Source organism: Saimiri boliviensis, chromosome 2 (assembly GCF_048565385.1).
Source record: "Saimiri boliviensis isolate mSaiBol1 chromosome 2, mSaiBol1.pri, whole genome shotgun sequence".
In the NCBI taxonomy this organism is placed as follows: domain Eukaryota; kingdom Metazoa; phylum Chordata; class Mammalia; order Primates; family Cebidae; genus Saimiri; species Saimiri boliviensis.
The window spans coordinates 2,270,471-2,294,462 of record NC_133450.1 but is presented as its reverse complement, the minus strand read 5'-3'; the positions used below and the strand labels follow the sequence as shown (position 1 = coordinate 2,294,462).

General features: G+C 38.1%; 1 protein-coding gene across 12 annotated transcripts in view; it reads right to left on the bottom strand.

Annotated features, from left to right (window-relative positions):
- Window positions 1–23,992, bottom strand: part of SCAPER (S-phase cyclin A associated protein in the ER) — a 535,706-nt gene that overhangs the window by 244,842 nt on the left and 266,872 nt on the right. For all 12 annotated transcript variants that reach the window (XM_074392618.1, XM_074392622.1, XM_074392621.1 and 9 more), the window contains one exon: window positions 7,268–7,394. In XM_074392618.1, coding sequence (XP_074248719.1) covers window positions 7,268–7,394 — 127 coding nt within the window. The remainder of the gene's footprint in view (window positions 1–7,267; window positions 7,395–23,992) is intronic.

Below are 23,992 nucleotides of genomic sequence, written 5' to 3'. Positions count from 1 at the left end.
TATTCTCCATCTGTGGTGATTACAAACAATGCCACCATTGAATAACTGTGTACATCTTGCCCGGCGCATACATGCATTGTTTCCCAGAGTATATACCTAAAAGTGAAATACGGTAACCCATGTCTCCAAATTTAGTAGAGAATAGCAGACTGCTTGCTACACATGGTAGGGTCAACTTACGTTATCACAAACAGTGTGTGTGTTCCCATTGCTCTAGATCTTTGCCATTCCTTGGTATTTTCAATCCAATTTTTATCATTCTAATAAGTGAATCACATTGTCACGATGAATTTTTAATTTGAATTGTCCAGATTACTGAAGAGTTGACAATCTTCACATTTATTTTTTAGCTATCTGGATTTCTTTCAGAATGCCCATTATCCTACTGGTTTTGTTTGTGCTTACGTCTCATTAATTTGTAGGAATTCCTTATACACTCTGGATGCCACTCATATGTTGATTATAGGTATAAAAAATATTCTTCCCTTCTAATGCTTGTCTTGTTACTCTCTTCTTGGTGTCTTTTGATGAACAAAAGTTCTTATTTTCAACATGGCCCAATTTATCAAGTTTCCCTTTATTGTTGATTTCTCGTGTCCTTTCCTGTCCAGGCAACACGCTGAGGTAAAGAAGAGATCAGTCTATAGTATCTTCTAAAAATTAGTTTTTTCTTTTTATACTTAGATCCATCTGGAATTAAGTTTTTGTTTATGCTGTGAGATAAAAGTTAAATTTTTTAAAAAACAAGGATATTCAATCATTATAGCATTATTCGCTGAATAGAGCATACTTTCCCACAATGCTTTGCGATGCTCCCTTTTTCCATATGTGCATAGACAAGTACCTCACATGTCACGAATCAAGCATGTACATACAAATGGGACTGTTTAGGAATTCAATTACGTTCCATTCTTCTTTTTCTCCATCTTCTCTCCAATAGTACACTATCCTAATTACTATGGCTTTATAAAAAGTGTTTATACTTGGTAGAGCAAATCTTCCCACCCCCACACAAGTCTTGCTCTGTTGCCCAGGATGGCGTGCACTGGCGCGATCTTGGCTCACTACAACCTCTACCTCCTGGGTTTGAGCGATTTTCCTGCCTCAGCCTCCCAGGTAGCTGGGGTTGAGCAAGCACAACCACACCTGGCTAATTTTTGTATGTTCAGTAGAGACAGGGTTTCACCATGTTTGCCAGGCTGGTCTTAAACTCCTGTTCTCAAGGGATCCATCTGCCTCAGCCTCCCAAAGTGCTGGTCATATTGTTCTTTTTCAACAGTGTTTGGGACACTGTTTCATTAGGTCTTTGAAATTCTGTATTTTAGAATCTGCACCTAAATACTGGAAAGTGTTGAAATTTTAAATAAGGTTACACCGAATCTACAAATGAGTGTGGCCAGAAAAGAAAAATAGACCACAGTGAGTTTTCCAATCCATAAACATTATAGATTTACTCTTATTTAATATTTTGATTATATATAAATACAATTGATTTTTATATCCTGCCCTTAGTTTAGCAGCTTTGTTAATCTATTTGTGCTAGTATTTATCTGGAAATTATTTTAAATTTTCTATGTATAACATATTATTTGCTAACAATGAATATTTCACTTTTTCTCTAAAATCTTACAAGTTTTGTTTATTTATTTTTCCACGAGTTAGAACCTCAATTTTAAGAATAAGTGTTGGCAGCATGTATTCTCCTTTTGTACACAATTTCAAAGGGAAAATTTTCAACATTTCACAAGTAAGTATTGTTTTGCTATACTATTTTTTGGTAGATTCAACTTGTCAGATTAAGGAAATTCCATTCTATTCCAGGTTTACTATGAATCTTCATCATTAATTGATGCTGAACTTACCAAATGCTTTTGTTGCATCTTTTGAGATTTTTTTCTTCTGTTAATACAATAGATCAGAATTTTCCAAAGTGTATACCCTTCTTTTTATTTTTTTATTTTATTATTTTAAAAAATAAGTTCTGGGGTACATGTGCAGATTGTGCAGGACTGTTACACAGGTGCACACATGCCATGGTGGTTTGCTGCATCCTTCCTCCTGTCATCGACATTAGGTATTTCTCCTAATGTTATCCCTCCCAATTCCCCTACCCCCTGCTATCCCTCCCCTACCCTCCCCACTCACCAACAGGCTCTGGTGTGTGACATTCTCCTCCCTGTGTCCATGTGTTCTCATTGTTCAACACCCACTTATGAGTGAGAATATGCGGTGTTTGGTTTTCTGTTGTGTCAGTTTACTGACAATGATGGTTTCCAGCTTCCTCCATGTCCCTGCAAAGGACGTGAGCTCAACCGTTTTTATGGCTGCATAGTATTCAATGGTGTATATGTGCCACGTTTTCTTTATCCAGTCTATCACTGATGGGCATCTGGGTTGCTTCCAGGTCTTTGCAATTGTAAACAGTGCCACAATGAACGTATGTGTGCATGTGTCTTTATAATAGAACATTTTATAATCCTTTGGGTATATACCCAGTAATGGGATTGCTGGGTCAAATGGAATTTCTATTTCTAGGTCCTTGAGGAATCACCACACTGTCTTCCACAATGATTGAACTAATTTACACTCCCATCAACAGTGTAAAAGCATTCCATATTTTTCCGTATCTTTCCAGCATCTGTTATCTCCTGATTTTTTAGTGATTGCCATTCCACCTGGCATGAGAGGGTATCTCAATGTGGTTTTGATTTGTATTTCTCTAATGACCAGTGATGATGAGCTTTATTTCATATGTTTCTTGGCCACGTCAATGTCTTCTTTTGAAAAGTGTCTGTTCATATCCTTCACCCACTTTTTGATGGGGTTTTTTTTCTTGTAAATTTGTTTCAGTTTTTTATAGACATATCCTTCTTATATTCTTCCCTTTATTTTCTGTATCTTTTTCTCTCCATGCTCAGTCTGGATTCTTTCTTATGATTTATATTCCAGTGTATGGTTTATTCTACTGTTAACTCATCTATAATTTTGGTAATTTTTATTACTAAAATGTTCAGTTCTCAAATTCTGTTTTCTCAAATGTGCTAGATATCTTTAAAAATAATTAATAATTATATTTTTGATCATGGTAAGCATAGTTCTGAAGCCTCTGTAGGTTTGTTTTTATTGGATTTTATGCATGTTTTTTTGTCCCTTTGTATGCTTAATCACCTTACTGTGCCAAATAATGCATCTGAAATTTATTTTGTTGAGATAATTTGAGACTTAAGTTGCTATTATTTTTCTCCAAAATAAATTTTCCAATTGCTTCTGTTAGCCACATGGGGTATTAGCAATACAGGATCATTTAAATCTTTTTTTTCAGTGATTTGGATTTTCCCAACCACCTACATGATTTGAAATTGAGCTGTCTGTGTAGTGACTGGTATACTTCCTGTCTACCCTCTTTCCTTGTACAGTCCTTTAAGATCCCAAACCAAAATGTGAGTTTTTTGCCACAGTCCCTACCACTGATGATCTTAGATGCCACATTTATTTTCTCACCAGTCCTGCAAATAATGTCAAAAGTACTAATGAAACTCATGTCCACTTCTTTTGGATCATCAATGATACCTAGTCCCATGCCAAATTGCTGGATCTTGGCCCAGTAATTATTCATTACCCTGTTTGTATTTCAGCTTTATTTCATATTTTCTTTTTTTGTCATCAGTGGGAGGATAGTCCTGAATTATCTACTGTCACTATTGCCAAGTCTATTCTACAGAAATTTTTAAGTTTGCCTTTTACTTCCTCAGAAGACAGCAAACATAGTTTTGTAATCTGTTACTAGTAATAACACAGGCTTGCAGTTCTGGTTTCTGCTTGCTCATCATGACTGACTGACTTCTGGGCTTATCTTTTCACCATGGCTATGTGTCCTTGTAAAATTATTTAACAGAAATTATCTGAGGACTAGAATGAAGGTGCCTTCTTCCAATGAGGATTTGTATTCTCTTCTGCTTGGTCCCTAAGGACACACAAATCAATCTAGGACGACTTTAAACTCAATTCACCATTTGAAATAATACAGATGATGTGAATTTGAGCAGCAAATCTATGCCAGGGGCTGGAATATGGGTAAAAATTCTGCACTGTGCCAAAGGTGCTTTCTGCACAGTCCTGAGGGAGGGATGAGAAGGTTCATGATTAAGTGATGGAGTAGGCTGATGTGGTCTTATCTTTACGAAAGAAAAATCACCTATTTGACCTCATGCCCTGGGAAGCCCTAAGAACTTTTACTTTTATCACCTTATACAATGTCGCTTATAAACCACAACCACATTTGCCAATCTGGCACATGCTTTTTGGGGCAATTCAGTAATAAGCACAACTTGCTAAATTCTTGCTTTTTCTTTGGACTGGGAATACTTTAATTTCTTCCTAGCTCTTTGATGATTTCAAAAAAACTGCTTTCTTCCCCACCCAGCATTTTCAGATGTTTTTCTTGGGAGTGGTGGTACCAGTATCCTAGACCGAAATATGTTAATAAACAGAAGTAGCTTTAGACTTTTTTTTTAAAGCATAACACATAAAAAAAGCTTACAGACTTAATTCCTGAATGAAGTCAGAAAACCCCAAAAACCAGGAGGGACCTAAAATGTGCAATAAGTGCTGCAAACCCCAGGTCTCCTCGGTTTCCTGACCCCTTCCATGACAAGAGCGTTTCTACCCATCACAAGTCTAACCCGTTAGGTCTAAAATAGTTCTCAAAACTTGAGAAAAATTATCTAAAGAAACACTGTATCAAGTATTAGTAGAAAGCATCTGTGTTTTGAGGTCTAAAATAAGCAAATAAAGACCTCCAGATTCATCTCTCACCATTCCTCCATTAGTGCTTACACTTGCCTGAGTTCTTCCAATCCTACCTTGTCTCTTCAACACTGTCTTCAAATATCCTTCATTGGGTACTTGGCTTTGACTCTAATGAGTTTGTTACTCCAGGCGGTTTTCCAAACAAAAAGGAATGGTTATTTACAATTCCTAGACTGAAATCATAAATATGACCTGCTGAATTATGCTAAAATGTCAGTATTACTCTACAGAAGTCTTCATAAAGTAAGTGTGTCTTGGCTAGGAAAGAAGAATTTTAGTTATAAAAGTAGCAAAAGGATCTTATTGTAGGTAAGTCTAAACTCTTAGGTGGTCCTGCAGTGTATACTCTGAGGACAGCTTTACAGCAAGGTTCCTGACACAGACCATTTAGACTGGAAGCCAGACAACATATTTCTCCCCCAAATTATAAGAAATCAGTGGTATTTCAGTAAATTGCCCCTTTGTGAATTAAATAACTTTAGTTACATTTTCATACTGAATACGTTTCTTATACAGATCATTTTGCCTTTTCCTCAGAAGTTCTATTACTTCAATCTAAAGCAATATTCATGAGATAAGATACATGTGGCAGTGTCTTCAAGCAACTGCCTTTTAATTCAAAGTACTCTACCTTTACAAAAATAATCAAGGCACATGAAATCTTTAAATACTTCATTCAGCAAATGTGTGACAACTACCAGTTTCTGAACCTCTGACACCCTGCAAGGGATGTGTTACACACAAGAACTGACTTTACAGCTCTGCCACAACGCCACACTGAATTTGGTGCTTTCTATTCCTCCAATGCAGTGGAGCACTATCTTGTAAAGTTGGTCATTCATATGCCTGACAACCGCACAATTCCACCATTGAGGCATATGCCCTATACCAGAGTAGTGATTCTCAAAATACGGTCCTTGGACTAGCAACATCAATATGACTTAGGAATTGTTAGAAATACAAATTTTCCAGACCCTCCCTAAACCTACTTAATCAGAAATCCAGGGGGCGAGGCCCAGCAATCTGTGTTTTAACAAGTCCTCTAGACAATTCTGATGGAAACAAAAACCTGAGACTCTCAGCTTTAAATAAATTCTTATTTACTCTGACACAAGAATGTTTGAGCAGGACTGTTTGCCCATGCTTGAGTGTTATCACTCTCTCTCTCTCTTTCACACTCACACACTCACACTGACACACACACACACACACACACACACACTCTGAAATGTTGTCAGGAGAACAGATTTATAAACTGTAGTATTAACACAATGAAGGACTCACTCGACAGCAGTGAAAAGCAATGAAAAACAGCTATATTTATAAGGCTAAATAAAACTTAGAACAGTAATTCTGACTGAAAAAAATAATTATAGAGGTCTATGGTAATGGTATTTTATGAAGGTCAAAACCAAGCAAAACCAAGTACCATTATTTAACAATACATGTATGTGATACAGCAATAAAGCTATTTCTATAAAACAATAATACATCTTTAATTCTACACAGTATTTCCTTTAGAGGAATCATGGATAGGGTGAGAAAGGATCATACTGGGAACCATAAATGTAGTGCTAACAATCTTACTCCTAAACTGTGTGGTAAGTTCACAGCTGTTCACTGTATTAGCATTACTTTTTATTACTATTTCTTTTGTATATACCAAATCTTACATAATAACCTTTAAACCCAGAAAAGGGGGTGGGGGGGAACTATAGCTAATAAATGAAAGTGGCCATTACTTTAAATAGAAAATTAGAAACCACCTAAATGTTATACATTATGTAAAATATGATATGTTCAATCCGTTAAAGATTTGTAAAGACATGACAAAGTATTTATCATAAAATTAGCCAGATAAAATAATGTAAAAAAATTCCAATAAAAGGTTCAGAAGAAAATACAATAAAGTGTTATCAGTTGATATTACAGGGAGTTTTCTTTCTTCTTTGTACATTTAACATTTTTCTGTAGTGAAAAATAAATACTTTAAAAAATCACTGAGGATGTTTAAACTATAACTGAGATATTTAATGGTTCTAAGTCATTAAAGAAAACTGCCAAATCTATTGGAATCAGGGATATTGGTGTTTTTGTAGAAATCTGGTTGTGATTTATGAGGTTTTATAATTCAAAGTATTCCATTTTCTGTCATAAAGTCATATATCTTTAATATTGTGATTCCTGACAAAATAATTTCAGTTTGTGTGGGGAAAACATGACTGAGGAAACTATGACCTGAAGAGGACTTCAATTAAAAACCCTGAAAACAGATTCAATTAAACAACCGAAAAGAACAAAAGCAAAAAAAAAAAAAAAAAAAAAATCTTCTATTATTGACCCGCTTTAGAAAACACAGAGGAAAGGCATACAGAGTCAGCCTTACAGTTCTACGTACGATCAGAGTGAGAAAGGATTACACAGACGGAGCTTCAAAAGCCAGAGATTAGTTACACACCTCTTTTTCCAGTATTCTAGTGATCTCTCCTAGGGTCCGATCCAAAGCAGATACTTTATTGTTTGCCCATGAGCCACTGTCTTGTATTTGTAGTTGTTTTAGAAGATCTTTGGCTAATCGCTGCAGCCTTTAAAACCAAATGAAAGGAAAGAATGACATTAATGAATGAGCCTATAATATTTCATTTTCCAAAACATTTTGAAACACAAGTTACTTTCAGTATTGTATTTGAAAATGCTTCACAGAGTACCTGAGGGAAGAAAAAAACCAGACAACTAATAAAGCTGGTGTTATTTTATATTCATGACCACCAATCCTCTCTTCACGGCACAGAACGGAACTGGAGGACAGTATTATCAATCTACAGCATTAGCTAGAGCAACTGATGCCATTCGTTTCTGTATAATTCTTAAATTGGAACAGAATTAGGAATGGAGAGAGGTAAGAGGATGAGGGCAGAGGAAATGAGTATACTAACCCGAGCAGGCGTTTACGTTTTGATTTAAATCTTCAAATAGCTTTGGATATTATTAGCTTTGTAAACTCTCAGAATGTTGAACTTCTAAATGTTTGTTTACAGGCGGTTTGGGGATTTTCTGCTACTGCTCATGTCATTTACTTAGAAAACAGAACATGTATTTGCTTTTCATCAAGAAATACCACATTCTGCCTGGACTGTAAGAGTCTTCATTCGGATCACCGTGTGCAAAGCTTCTTTGTGGTCCCTTCACGGTTTCATGCACCTCGCTCCTGAGCAACCCTCCTCTGCTTTCCACTTATCTGCTTGAGCATCCACGAACAGATGCTCATCAGATCTCCTCACTTTCCCCCTAGAGATCATCCCCAGTGCCTTACTTAAAATTTTTATCTGTGGTAGATTCCACAGCACATCATTATAATCATTTTCTTGCAAATGTCCTACATTTCCTCTCTGTTGTTCTGTTATTGACTCTGCTTAGAGAAACCCCAGCAGTGGTAATAATGTTTGTTTGGCTCTTACTATGGGCCAGGCACCACTCTCGGTGTCTTGCGTGCATTCATTTCTTTAGCTGGATTAACGAAAACAACTGCCAGGCTTTTCCAATTCTGAACCTGGGCAGGGGGAAAAGTCAGACCATGCAAAAAACTGGTAGGACTACGACTCAAGATCTTACGAATCTCTCTAGGGTGCTCCTTCTCCCCCTGTCCACAAAGATTTGCTTCATACATTCCCCACTCTCTTCAAAACTCCACCCTGTCCTTTCTCTCTCCTGCTTTCATAAGATGATCCTACATTTCACAGAGAAAACAGAAGTTACTGGAACAAGAAAATTTTCACTTTCAGCCATAAAATCTACAAACTTCTCTGCATTTCACCCAACAAGCTCTTCTTTGTTCCTCTTATTACAGTCATTCCTTCCAGGCAGGAAGAATCTCACCACACAGGAGGTATGCAGGAGTTCTTTCTAGATCTAGAGATCCATATCTCTAGAAGAAACCAGCTCTCTCTTCTTCCTGTTTCAGGGCTTTCTGCAAATATTCTTCATCTTTTCCTTCTGAAATGCTCCCTCCACTCCCACATTACCTAGAACATTATTATTTATCCACAGCTCTTAGCACAAACAATACTTGCTCTGATTTGACTTTCTTTAAAGCACTCATCACAAGAGAATTAAAAATACTTATTGAACTAACTGTTTAATGTGTGCTTCTCTCATGCAAAGCTTTACAAGGGAATTTCCTGAAGTGACAGAAATGTTCCGTATTTGCACTGTCCAACATGGTGGCTAGAAGCTACTGTATTGAACAGTGCAGAAGCAGAGTATTAAACTTCATGAGAGAGGTCTTTGTCTATTTGTTCACTATCCTTACCATGCAACATGCTACTTATACAGAAGTACACTCATTAGATGGTTAATGAATTAATGTCCTACAGAGAAAATTGCTTCTTTCCCTTAATTTTAACAATATCTAGACCAGGGATGGTGGCTCATGCTTGTAATCCCAACACTTTAGGAGTTCAAGGCAGGAGGTTCACTTGAAGCCAGGAATCTTAGATCAGCCTGGTTAACAAAGTGAGACCCAGTCTCTACAAAAAATTAAAAAATTTTAAAAAGCTTCGCTGGCAATGGTGGCGTGCACCTGCAGTCCTGGCTACTCAGGAGGCTGAGGTGGGAGGACGGTTTAAGCCATGGAGTCCCAAACTGCAGTGAGCTAGTACGACACCACTGCACTCTAGTCCAGGCAAGAGAGTGAGATCCCCATCTCTAAAAAAAATAAATAACCTAATAGATTACAAAATCCTTTCACGTACATGATCTTAGTTAATCCTCTCAACAACACTGTCCATTAGTATTATCCCTCTTTGAAAAAATGCAAAAACTGAGGCAGAGCAAGATGGCCAAATAGCCTTCACAGATTGTCTTTCCTGCAGGAACACCAAACTGAACAACTATCCACATAAAGAAGTACCTTAATAAGAACCGAAAGCCACGTGAATCACCACAGTACCTGGTTTTAACTTAGTATCACTGAAAGGGGCACTGACGAGGGCAGGAAAGAGTCTTGCAATGCTGATGCCACGCCTCCCGCATCCCCCGGCAACCACCCTGTGGTACAGAGAGATAATCTATGCACTTGGGAGAGAGGGAGCGCAGTGACAGTGACAGTGAGACTTTGCACTAGAAATCAGCTCTAGCCGGTCACAGGGGAAAGCGACAGGACAGAATTCAGCTGGCAGCCACAGAGCGAGCACTTAGACCCCCTTGGAGAGAGGGGAATCACCCACGCCAGCAGTCGGAACCTGAGTTCCAGCAAGCCTTGTCACTTCAGGTTAAAGTGTTCTGGGGACCGAAATGAACTTGAAAGGTGGTTTAAGCCACCAGAACTGCAATTCCTGGGCAAGTCCTGGTGTTGTGCTGGGCTCGGAGCCAGCGGACTTGTGAAAGAATGGGACCTACTAGACCAGCCAGGGCAGCCAAGGGAGTGTCTGCACCACCCCTCCCTCAACCCCAGGGAGCTCACAACTCTCGTAGAGACTGCTTCCTTATGCTTGAGGACAGGGAAGAGTAAAGACGACTCTGTGCCAGGCACAGTGGCTCAGACATATAATCCGAGCACTTTGGGATGCTGAGGCAGGAGGATTTCTTGAGCCCAGGAGATTGAGACCAGCCTGGGAAACATGGTGAAAGCCCCAAATATACAAAAATTAGCTGGGTATGGTGCCACACACTTGTAGTCCCACCTACTTGGGAGGCTGAGGAGGCAGGATGGATTGAGTCTTAAAGGTCAAGGCTGCAGTGAGCTATGATCATGCCACCACACTCTAGCCTGGGTGAAAGAGCAACACCCTGTCTCAAAAAAATGTTTTTTAGAAAGAGGACTGTCTTCCAACTTGGAAACCAGGTAAGCCATAGTAGGACAGAACAACTGGGCAGAATCCGGAGGCTCCCATTCCAGGCCCTAACTCCTGGATGACGTATTTAGACATATCCCGGGCAAAAAGGGAACGGACTACCTGAAGGGGAAAGACTCAGTCCTGGAAGGATTTGTCATCTGCTTATGAAATAGCACTTGGGCCCTGAATAGTTAGCAGTGGTACCCAGGAAGCACTTGCCAAAGGCCTTGGGTGAGACTCAGAGACATGCCGGCTTCAGATGGGACACACCACATGCCCCGCTGTGGTGGCTACAGGGAGAGATTCCTTCTGCCTGAGAAAAAGGAAAGGAAGAGCAAGGGAACGTTGTTTTACCGCTTAGGTACCAGCTTGCCCAGTCGGGTAGAGTACCCAGTGGGTTCTTGAGGTCCCTGATTCCAGGCCTTGGCTTTTGGATGTTATTTCTATACTTGCCCTGGGTCACAGGGGAGCCACTGTCCTGAATGGAGAGGCCCAGGCCGGGCAGCATTCACCACAAGCTGGGCCCTGAGTGAACGTTGGCAGTAGCCAGGCAGTGCTCACCATGGGCCTGGGGTGGTGGTGGCCTTAGGAAGAGACTTCCCTGACTGTAGGAAGGGGAGGCAAGAGTGGGATGGACTTTGTCTTGTGGTTTGGGTGCCAGTGCAACCACAGTAGAACAGGGCGCCAGGTCGATTCCTAAGGTTTCTGACTGTAGGCCCTGGCTCCTCGGATGGCGTATCTGGGCCTGCTTGGACCAGGCAGAACTTGCTGCACTGAAGGGAAAGACACAAGCCTGGCTGGCTCCGCTACCTGCTGACTGTGGAGCACTAGGGGGGACTTGGGCAGACAGAGGTGGTGGCCAGGCAGTGGCCACTGTGGGCCCCGGGCAAGACGCAGTACTCTGTGCTTCAGGGCTGACCTAGCACAGGCCCAATGGTGGTGGCTACAGGGGTGCTTGTGTCAAACCTCATCCAGCTGTAAGCAGCTCAGCACAGAGAGAGACACTCCATTTGTCTGGGAGAAAATAAGAGAACAAGAATCTCTGCTGGTTGTCCAGAAGATTCTTCCGGACCTTATCCAAGACCACCAAGCCAGTACCTCTATGAGTCTACAAGAGCCATAGTGTTACTGGGCTTGGGGTTCCCCCTAATGCAGACATAGCTACAGTAACCAATAATTTACGCTTCAACACCCAAGTCTCTTTGGATACCTGGAAAGCATTCCTAAGATGGACAGGTGCAAACAAGCCCACACAGTGAAGGCTGTAATAAATACCTAACTCTTCAATGCCCAGACACCCACAAACATCCAACCTGACCTCATCCAATGAGCTAAACAAGGCACCAGGGACCAGTCCTGGAGAAACACAGGTATGTGACCTTTCAGGCAGAGAATTCAACATAGCTGTTTTCATGAAACTCACATTCAAGACAATGCAGAGAAGGAATTCAGAATTCTATCGGATAAATTTAACAAAGAGATGAAAATAATTAAAAATAATCAAGCAGAATTTCTGGAGTTGAAAAATGCGGTTGACCTACTGAAGAATGTATCAGAGTCTCTTACCAGCAGAAAGGATCAAGCAGAAGAAAGGCTTAGTGAGCTTGAAGACAGGGTATTTGAACACAGTGGTGACAAAGAGAAGGCAGAGAGAAAGACCAGGCAGAAAGTTTACTCAAAGGGCTAATAACAGTACTTGAGAAACCTAGAAAAAGATAGCAATAATCAAGTACAAAACAATTATAGAACACCAAGCAGAATTAACCCAAATAAGACTATCTCAAGGCATTTAATACTCAAACTCCCAAAGGTCAAGGTTTTAAAAAAGCATTCTATAGAGGCCAGGCACAGTGACTCATGCCCGTAATCCCAGCACTTTGGGAAGTCGAGATAGGTGGATTACCTAAGGCCAGGAGTTTGAGACCAGCCTGGCCAACATGGCAAAAACTCATCTCTACTAAAACTACAAAAAGTAGCTTAGCATGGTGGCTCACACCTGTAATCCCAGCTACTCGGGGAGCTGAGGCATGAGAATTGCTTGAATCTGGGAGGCAGAGGTTGCAGTGAGCCAGGATTATGCCACTGAATGCCAGCTTGGGAGACAAAGTGAGGCTCTATCTCAAATAAATAAAATAAAATAGGATTCTTAAAGCAAGAAAAAAAAATAACATAAAATGGAGCCGTAGTATGTCTGTGGCAACAGACTTTTCAGTGGAAACTTTAAAGGCCAGGAGAGAGTGGCATTTTATTATTTATTTAACGTGCTGGAGGAAAAAACCTTTTATTTGAGAATACTATATCCAGCAAAAATATCCATCACACATGAAGTGGAAAAAAGACTTCCCCAGAAAAACAGACACTGAGGGATTTCATCAACACAGGACTCTTCCTACATGAAATGTTAAAGAATTCTTCAATGTCAAAGAAAAGGATGTTAATAAGCAATATAAAATCATCTGAAAGTACAAAGCTCACTGGCAATAGTAAGCACACACAAAAATACTACCATAGCACTGTGATTGTGGTATGCAAACTTTATGTTGTGAGTACAAAGACTAAAGAATGAACCAATCAAAAATAGTAACTACAGCAATGTTTTAAGACATAGTACAAGAAGATATGAATAGAAACAACAAAAAGTAAAAAAAGCAGAGGGATAAAGTTAAAGTGTAGAGTTTTTATTGGTTTTCATTTTGCTTCTCATTTAGTTTGTTTATGCAATTAGTGTTAAGTTGTCATTAGTTTAAAATAATGGGTTATAAAATATTAATTGCAAGCCTTGTGGTAACCTCCAACCAAAAGCCATATAACATAAAAAATAGAAAGCAAGAAATTAAGACACTATGAGAAAGACAGGAAGAAAAGAAAGGAAAAAAAAGACCTCAAAATAAGCAGAAAACAAAATGACATGAGCAAGTCCTCATTTATCAGTAACTGGATGTAAATGGAATAAGCTCTCCAATCAAAAAGACACGTAACGGCTGAACGGATTGAAAAAAGGAGATCCAACTATTTGTCGTCTACAAGAAACACACTTCTCCTATAAAGACACACACACAGACTGAAAATAAAGGAATGGAAAAAGATATTACATGAAAATGGAAACCAAACAGGAGTACAGGTAGCTATACTCATGTCAGACAAAATACATTTCAAGACAAAACTATAAAAAGAGACAAAGAATGTCATTATACAATAGTAAAATGGTCAATTCAGTAAGACAATGTAACAATTATAAACATATATGCACCCAATAAGGGATATGTAAAGCAAGTATTACTAGAAATTACTAGAACTAAAGAGAGAGACAGACCCCAATACAGTAATAGCTAGAGACTTTAGCATCCCATTTTTAGCACTGGACAGATCATCCAGACAGAATATCAACAAAGAAACACTGGATTTAATTTACACCATAGACTAAATGGACCTAACATATATTTACAGAATATTTCATCTAATAGATGAAGAATACACATTCCTCTCCTCAGCACATGGATCATTCTCATGGACAAACCACGTGTTAGGCCACAAAATAAGTATTAAAATATTTAAAAAAATTAAAATTATATCAAAAGTCTTCTCTGACAAAACAAGAATAAAACTAGAAATCAACAATAAGAGGAATTTTGGAAACTATACAAACACATGGAAATTAAACCACATGGTTCTGAATAACCAGTGGGTTAATGAAGAGGTTGAGAAAAAAATTAATAATTTTCTTAAAACAGCTGTGTGTGGTGGCTCATGCCTGTAATCCTAGTGCTTTGGGAGGCTGAGATGGAAGAATCCCTTGAATCCAGGAATTCGACACTAGCCTGGACAGGAAAACAAGACCCCCATATCCACACATAAAAAAAAATCTTGAAAAATATAATGGAAATATAACACAAGACCTACAGGACACAGTGAAAGCGGTACTAAGAGAAAAGTTTATACTTATAAGCATTTATATCATAAAAGTAGAAAAACTTCAAATAAAAAACCTATAGCTACATCTTAAAGAATTAGAAAGGCAAGGGCAATCCAAACCCCAAATTAGAAGAAAATAAATAATAAAGATCAGAACAGAAATTAATGAAATTGAAAGAAAATAATATAAAAGATCAGTGAAAAGTTGTTTTTTTGAAAATGTAAGTAAAATCAACAAACCTTTAGTCAGACTAAGAAGAAAAATACCCAAATAAATAAAATCAGAGATGAAAAAGGAGACATTACAACCAATACCACAGAAATTCAAAGGATTATTAGAGGCTACCAGCAGCAACTATATGTGAATTAATTGGAAAGCCTAGCAGAAATAAGTAAATTCCTACACATCACAACCTACCAAGACTGAACTATGAAGAAATCAAAAATCTGAAAAGATCAGTAACAACTAATGAGACTGAAGCCATAATAAAAAGTCTCCCAGCAAAAAAAAGTACAAGACCTGATGGCTTCACTGCTGAGTTTAACCAGATGTTTAAAGAAGTAATATCAATCCTGCTCAAACTATTCTGAAAACTGGAGGAGGAGGGAATGTTTTCAAACTCATTCTAGGAGGTCAGTATTATCTTCATACCAAAACCAGACAAAGACACACACAAAAACAAAACTATAGGTCAATATCCCTGATGAACACTGATATAAAAATCTTCAACAAAATACAAGCAAATGGAATTCAACAACACATTAAAAAGATCATTCAACATGACCAAATGAGATTTATCCCAGGGATGCAAGGACGGTTTGACATACCTAAAGCAAACAATGTGATACATTATATCAACACAGTGAAGGTCAAAAACGATATGATCATTTCAATGGATGCTGAAAAGCATTTGTTTTTGTTTGTTTGGAGACAGAGTCTCACTCTGTCGCCGAGGCTGGAGTGCAATGGTGCAATCTCGGCTCACTACAACCTTTGCCTCCTGGGTTCAAACCATTTTTGTGCCTCAGCTTCCTGAATAGCTCGAACTACAGGTGCACATCATCATGCCCAGCTAATTTTTTGTATTTCAGTAGAGATGGGTTTTCACCATGTTGCCCAGGCTGGTCTCAAACCCCCTAGCTCAGGCATCCTGCTTGCCTCAGCCTCCCAAAGTGCCAGGAATACAGCTTTGAGCCACCATGCCCAGCCTGAAAAACATTTGATAAAATTCAACATTTATTCATGATAAAAACCCTCAAAAAACTGTGTATAAAAGGAACATACCTCAACACAATAAAAGACATTTATGACACAACCAGAGCTAGTATACTGAACAGAGAAATACTGAAAGCCTCTCCTTTAAGAACTGAAACAAAACAAGGATGTCACTTTCCCCACTGTTATTTAACATAGTACTGGAAGTCCTACCTAGAGCAACTGAACAAGAGAAAGAATGAAGGGTATCCAAACTGAAAAATAAAAAGTCAAATTATCCTTCTTTGCAGATGATATGATCTTACGTTTGGAAAAACCTAAAGACTCCACCAAAAAACTATTAGAACTAATAAACAAATTCAATAAATTTTTAGGACACAAAATCAACATATGAAAATCACTAGCATTTCTACATGCCAACAGCAAACAATCTGAAAAAGAAGAAAGTAATCATTTTTCAAATAGCTTCAAATAAAATAGAATACCTAGATAATAGCCAAGTAAATGATCTCTACAATGAAAACTATAAAATACTGATGCAAGAAACTGAAGAGGACACAAATAAATGGAAAGATATTCCATGCTCATGAAATGAAAGAATGAGTATTGTTAAAATGTCTATATTATCCAAAGTAATCTACAGTTTCAATGCAATCACTATCAAAATGCCAATGAAATAGGTATTTTTCTATTTTACATCAATAAAAAAAGCAATCCTAAAATTTTTTAAGCAAGTACAAAAGACTGAAAATAGCCAAAGCTATCCTGAGCAAAAAGAACAAAAAAGAAGGAATCAGACTATCTGACTTCAAAGTATACTACAAAGCTATAGTAATCAAAACAGCATGGTACTGACATAAAGACAGACACATAGTCCAATGGAACAGAATAGAGAATCTAGAACCAAATCCTTACATCTACAGTGAACTCATTTTTGACAACGCTACCAAGAACATACATTGAGGAAAATACAGTCTCAAGACAGTCTCTTCAATAAATGGTGCTGAGAAAATTGGATATTCATATTCAAAAGAATGAAATTAGTCCCCTATCTCTTGTCATATACAAAAATAAAATCAAAGTGAATGAAAGACTTAAATCTAAGACCTTAAACTATGAAACTACTACAAGAAAACACCGCAGTGGGCAGGAAAATCGCTTGAACCCGAAAGGCAGAGATTGTGGTAAGACAAGATCATGCCACTGCACTCCAGCCTGGGTAACAGGGCGGGACTCCAACTTTAAAAAAAGAAAAAAAAAATTCTTGAGTGTAATCCCATAAGCATGGGCAACCAAAGCAAAAAATAGACAAATAAGATCACATCAAGTAAAAAGCTTCTGCATAGCAAAGAAAAGAATCAACAAAGTGAAGAAACAACCCACAGAATGGGAGAAAATATTTACAAACTATTCACCTGACAAAGGTTTAACAACTAGAATATACGCGAGCTCAAAGAACTCCACAGGAAAAAAAAATCTAACAATCCCATTTAAATGTTGGCAAAAGATCTGAATATACATTTCTCAAGAGAAGACATACAAACAGCACACAAGTATATGAAAAGGTGTTCAACATCACTGATATCAGAAAAATACAAATCAAAACTACAATGAGACATCATCTGACCCCAGTTAAAATGGCTTTTATTCAAAAGGCAGTAACAAATGTTGGTGATGATGTGAAGAAAAGGGAACCCTCATGCACGGTTGATGGGAATGAATTATACATGAGTAAAACCACGATGAAGGACAGTTTGGAGTTTCCTCAAAAAACTAAAAACAGAGCTACCATCTGATCCAGCAATTCCACTGGTGGGTATATACCCAAAAGACAAGAAATCAGTATATCAAAGAGGTATCTGATCTCCCATGTTTACTGCAACACTACTCATAATAGCCAAGATTTGGAAGTAACCAAAGTGTCCATCAAGGGATGAACAGATAAAGAAAACATGGTATATGTACAGAATGGAGTATATTCAGCAGTAAAAAGGAATGGGAGATGGAATGGGAACACAGATGGAATGGGAAGTCATTAAGTTAAGTGAAATAAACAAGGTGAAGTAAGACAAACTTTGCATGTTTTCACTTATACTTGGGAGCTAAAAATTAAAACAAATGAATTCGGGGGATAGACAGTAGATCGATGGTTACCAGAGACTGGGAAGGGTAGTGGGGAAGTGGGAGTCATAAGTACAAAAATACAGTTAGTTAGAATGAATAAGATCTAATAGTTGATACCATAACAGAGTGACTACAGTCAACAACAACTTATTGCACAATTTTCAAATAACTACAAGAGTATAAATGGATCATCTGTGACACAAAGAAAGGGTAAATGCTTCAGGTGATGGGTATCTCATTTACCCTCATGTGATTATTATGCATTATACACCTGTATCAAATACCTCATGTACCCATAAACATATATATCTACTATGTATCCACAAATATTAAAAATAAAAAAATGCAAATTTTAAGGCTCAAGAAAATTGGGTGAACTTCCCAAGATCACACAGTTGGTAAAAAGTATTATGTAACTTGTAACCTAAGCCTTTAATCTTCAAATTTTTTGCTTTTTCCTTCATACTATATTAGTTCATTTAATTTAATTTTTAATTTTTTTTTTTTTTTTTTTTTTTTTTTTTTGGTACAGACAGGGTCTCACTATGTTGCCCACACTGGTCTTGAACTCCTGGGCTCAAGTGACCCTCTGGCCTCAGCCTCCCAAAGCGCAGGGATTACAGGTGTGAGCCCACCATGCCTGGCCTCAATTTAAATAATCGAGTTCTATTCACAAAAGAATTTCCTAGAACAGAATTTCATCTAAAAATTTATGTAAAAGTTAAAAATTTTTCAAAGGATACAACTGCAAATGCCACTCACAAGGCACTGGTGAACTTCAGCTTAAGCCTCAACTATTTACATGAAGTTTACTTTGATCATCAAAGAATAGAAATAGAAACTCTAAAATTAGAAGTACCTATGCTTGAATTCTGGCTCCAGCACATACCACGTGTGTAAACCCTGGAGAGGTTATTTAACTTCTCTGATTCTCAGTTTTTTTTAATCTTTAAAGTTAGGATAATATATATTTCCTTTCAGAGCTTTGGGAAGTTAGACATGATTACTATAATAATCCTAATGCCACACACTAAAGTAGACCTTCAATCAATAGTCAACTATTATTACTATGCACTGACAGTATGTCTCAATCTAACAAAAGGAAAAGCAATATTAAAAATAAAAAAATCGAGTAATAGCACCATACTTCTTTTACCTTCTTATCAAATATGGGCTAGAGTCACATCCAACTGAAGTTACTGACCTTATCACATGGAAGATTATTGGCAATGAACTTCACTGTGTGATAGGTTAAGTAGCCACTTCAGCTTTTGGCTAATGTCTGCATACCATGTAACTAAATATCCAGCCATAGCAACAGATACATGGGAATCTAGCACTATTCTTACCAAGAATGCTGACATTTGACTGAAAATCAGGAGTACTGAGGGAGGCACAAGGACCATTTTAATTCGCAGAATACCAGAGGCTTGTATTTCACCCTGAGGTAAATCAATTCTGAACCTATCCTTCAAGGAAGAATGCCAAATCAAGGGGATGCTCTGGTAATATGAGCTAAACCCCTGTCTCATTCTCTGCCTTCACAGAAGTACCACAAATAAAATAGCCCGTCAAGAAAAAAAGCACTAGATTTTAATTCATACTATAAATAATTATAGAACGTCGGAGAAGTCAAGCTCTGAAAACTGTATTTTCCTCAAAGTGCAAAAACGGGAGCTGCTTAGGGAGGGCAGTTTTTAACATAGAAATTGTTATTTGGGTTCCTGCTGGCAGATAATTTTTCTAGCATGAAAAGAAAAAGTGAAGGTGTTGTAACTCCCAGCCTAGGAATATGAGAAGTATCTTGTCAGGTAAATGACTTTGTGAATAATGTTGTAAGATCAAACACTTCCTTCTTAAAACTGGAACAAATTTCAGCAATTCTAAGCTCAAGTCAGTCATTGGTAAATATGAACTGTGAAAGTATCTCTCCAAGAATTCCTAACTTTTATCACAGTTAAGTTTGCTTGGGGCGGTGGCATGGTCCATTAGGATCATTTAGAAGATTTTGTAAAGTGTAAGAAGAGATACTTGGTCCATTTAGGAACTAACATTGTTCTTTGGCATAATGGATAGGAAGACTTAAGTTCATTAACCTTTCATCTCCTCTATTTGGAAGGTACATGGTCTAAATTTTGGGCTATTTTTAGACACGCATATTTGGGATTAATACATTTAGGGCTATATTTAAACATTCAGATCTGGAATTAGCCATTATCCCAAGAAGCTCTTGTTTCTTTTATTGAGAATAGATATTTCAAGCCCCAAATCAATGAGCACTAGAGATGCTCATTTCTACTGAGTTGGGCATTCTTTTCACACCTCTTCAATGAACAGAGAAAGAAAATAAGTATGTGTGTGTGTGTGTGTGTGTGTATACACATGCATACATATATATGTGTGTGTGTGTGTGTGTGTGTGTGTGTGTGTGTATAAATGTGTATGTGTATTACATATACAGTCGCCCCTTGGTATCTGTTTGAAAATGATTTCACTATCCCCAATGGAAACAAAAATCCACAGATGCTCAAGCCTATTAAATATCAGGGATATTGGTCTGCTCATCAAGGATACTGGTCTATAGCTTTCTTTTTATTGTAATGTTCTCTCCTGGTTTTGGTATTAAGGTGATATTGGTGGCTTCATAGAATGATTTAAGGAGGATTCCCTCTTTATCTCGTGGAATAGTGTCAGTAGGATTGGTACCAATTCTTCTTTGAATGTCTGAAAGAATTCATCTGTGAATCTGTCTGGTCCTGGACTTTTCTTTGTTGGTTAAGTTTTAAATTACCATTTCGATATTGCTGTTTGTTATTGGTCTGTTCAGGGTTTCTAATTCTTCCTGATTTAAGCTAGGAGGGTTGTATCTTTTCAGAAATGTATCCATCTCCTCTAGGTTTTCTAGTTTATGTAGGCAAAGGTGTTCATAGTACCCTTGAATGACCTTTCGTATTTGTGTGGTGTCAGTTGTAGTATCTCCCATTTTGTAATTGAGCTTATCTGGATCCTCTCTCTTTTCTCGGTTAATCTTGCCAATTAACTGTATTTATCTTCTGAAAGAACCTAGCTTTTTGTTTCACTTATCTGTTGTGTTTTTTTATTTGTTTCAATTTCATTTAGTTCTACTCTGGTTTGGTTTTTTTTTTTGCTGCTGCTGGGTTTGGGTTTGGTTTCTTCTCATTTCTCTAGTTCATAGAGGTATGATCTTAGCTTGCCGACTTGGGCTCTTTCCGACTTTTTGATGAAGCACTTAAGGCTATGGGCTTTCCTCTTTGCACCACCTTTGCGGTATCCCAGAGGTTTGGATAGGTTGTGACACTGTTATTGTTCAGTTCAAAGAATATTCTAATTTCCACCTTGATTTCATTGCTGATCCAGTGATCATACAGGAGCAGGTTATTTAATTTCCACGTATTTGCATGGTTTTAAAGAATCCTTTTTGAGTTGATTTCTAATTTTTTTCCACTATGGTCTGAAAGAGTACTTGAAACAATTTCAATTTTCTTAAATTTATTGAGACTTGTTTTGTGGCCTATCATATGGTCTACTTTGGAGAATGTTCCATGCAACTGATCAATAGAATGTATATTCCGTGGCTGTTGGGTAGAATGTTCTGTAAATATCTGTTATGCCCATTTGTTCTAGGGTATAATTTAAATCTATGGCTTGTTGACTTTCTGTCTTGATGACCTGTCTAGTGCTCTCAGCGGAGACTGAGTTCCCCCATTACTGTGATGCTCTCTCTCTCTCATTTCTTAGGTAGTAGTAATTGTTTTATAAATTTGGGAGCTCCAGTGTTGGGTGCATATGTGTTTAGGATTGTGATATTTTCCTGTTGGACAAGGTCTTTCATCATTACATAATGCCCCTTTGTCTTTTTTAACTTCTGTTGAAGTTTATTTTGTCCGATATAAGAATAGCTAGCTATTCCTGCTTCCTTTGGTGTCCATTTGCATGTAGTATCTTTTTCTACCCCTTTAAACTTTATGTGAGTCCTTATGAGTTAGGTGAGTCTCTTAAAGGCAGCAGATACTTGCTTAGTGAAATCTTACCCATTCTGCAATTCTGTATCTTTTTTTTTTTTTTTTTTTTTTTTTTTTGAGACGAAGTCTTGCTCTATCACCTAGGCTGGAGTGCAGATCTCGCTCCCTGCAACCACTGCCTGAGTTCAAACGATTCTCCTGTCTCAGCCTCCCAAGGAGCTGGGACTACAGGTGTGTGCCACCACACGCAGCTAATTTTTGTACTTTTAGTAGAGACAGGGTTTCACCATATTGGCCAGGCTTGTCTTGAACTCCTGACCTCGTGATCCACCTGCCTTCACCTCCTAAAGTGCTGGGATTACAGGTGTGAGCCACCGTGCCCAGCCTCTGCAATTCTGTATCTTTTAAGTGGAGCATTTAGACCAGTGATATTCAACATGAGTATTGAGATGTGAGGTACTATTCCATTAGTCATGCTGTTTGTTGCCTGTATACCTTGTTTTTTCTTTAAATTGTATTTTTGTTTCATAGATCCTGTGAGATTTATGCTTTAAAGAGGTACTGTTTTGATGTGTTTCCAGGATCTGTTTCAAGATTTAAAGCTCCTTTAAACAGTGCTTGTAGTGCTGGCTTGGTAGTGGCAAATCCTCTCAGTAAGTTTGTCTGAAGAGGACCGTATCTTTCCTTCATTTATGAAGCTTAGTTTCATTGGATACAAAATTCTGGGCTGATAATTGTTTTGTTTAAGGAAGCTGAAGATAGGGTCCCAGTCCCTTCTAGCTTGCAGGGTTTCTACTGAAAAATCTGCTGTTAAAACGATAGTTTACCTGGTGCTTTTGGCCTCATAGCAATTAAGATTCTTTTCTTTGTCTTGACTTTAGTTAACCTGGTAATAACGTGCCTAGGCAATGAACTTTTTGTGTTGAATTTCACAGCTGTTCTTTGAGCTTCTTGTATTTGGATATCTAGCTCTCTAGCAAGTCTAGGAAGTTTTCACCGATTATTTTCCCAAATATGTCTTCCAAACTTAGATTTCTGGTCTTCCTCAGAATGTCCATTTTTCTTAGGTTTGGTCATTTAACATAATCCCAAATTTCTTGGAGGCTTTGTTCATTTTTTAAAATTCTTTTTTCTTTGTCTTTGTTGGATTGGGTTAATTTGAAAACCTTGTCTTCAAGTTCTGAAGTTCTTTCTTTTGCTTGTTTGATTCTATTGCTGAGACTTTTCAGTACATTTTGCATTTCTCTAAGTGTGTCCTTTATTTCCTAAAGTTGTAACTGGTTTTTATTTGGGCTATTTCATGGAAGATTTTTCTCCTCGTATCTTGTATCATTTTTTTGATTTCCTTAAGTTGGAGTTCACCTTTCTCAGATGCCTCCTTGATTAGCTTAATAATTGACTTTCTGAATTCTTTTTCAGGCAAATCAAGGATTTCTTCTTGGTTTGGATCCACTGCTGGTGAGCTAGTGTGATTTTTTTAGGGAATGTTTAAAAAAACGTTGTTTCGCCATATTACCAGAATTGTTTTTCTGGTTCCTTTTCATTTGGGTAGGCTACATCAGAGGGAAGATCTGGGGCTCAAGGCTGCTGTTCAGACCCTTTTGTCTTATGGGGTATTCCCTTGAATACTACTCTCCCCCTTTTCCTGGTGATGTGCCTTCCTGCCAGCTGAACTGTAGTGACTGTTCTCTTCTGGATCTAACAATGCAGCAGGACTATCAGGCTCCGGGCTGGTACTGGGGGGTATGTGCACAGGTATCTGTGATGTTACTGTCTTCAGGTCTCTCAGCCATGGATACCAGCGCCTGCTCTGGTGGAGATGGCAAGGGAGTGAAGTGGTCTCTGTGAAGGTCCTCAGGTGTAGCTGCATAATACACTAGTTTTGTGTGGATTGGTTGCTGGCCAGGAGAGGGTATTTTCCAGAGAGCATCAGTTGTGGTAGTTGTGGTAGTACAGGGGAGAATCTGGTGGTGGGGTGGGGCCCAGGAATAGCTAACAGAGTATGTATGACCTTTGTCTTCAGCTACCAGGGTGGGTAGGTAAGGACCATCAGGTGGGGGCATGTACCATGAGGAATAGTGCACTCCAGCCCAGACGCTACACTTTCCCATGGT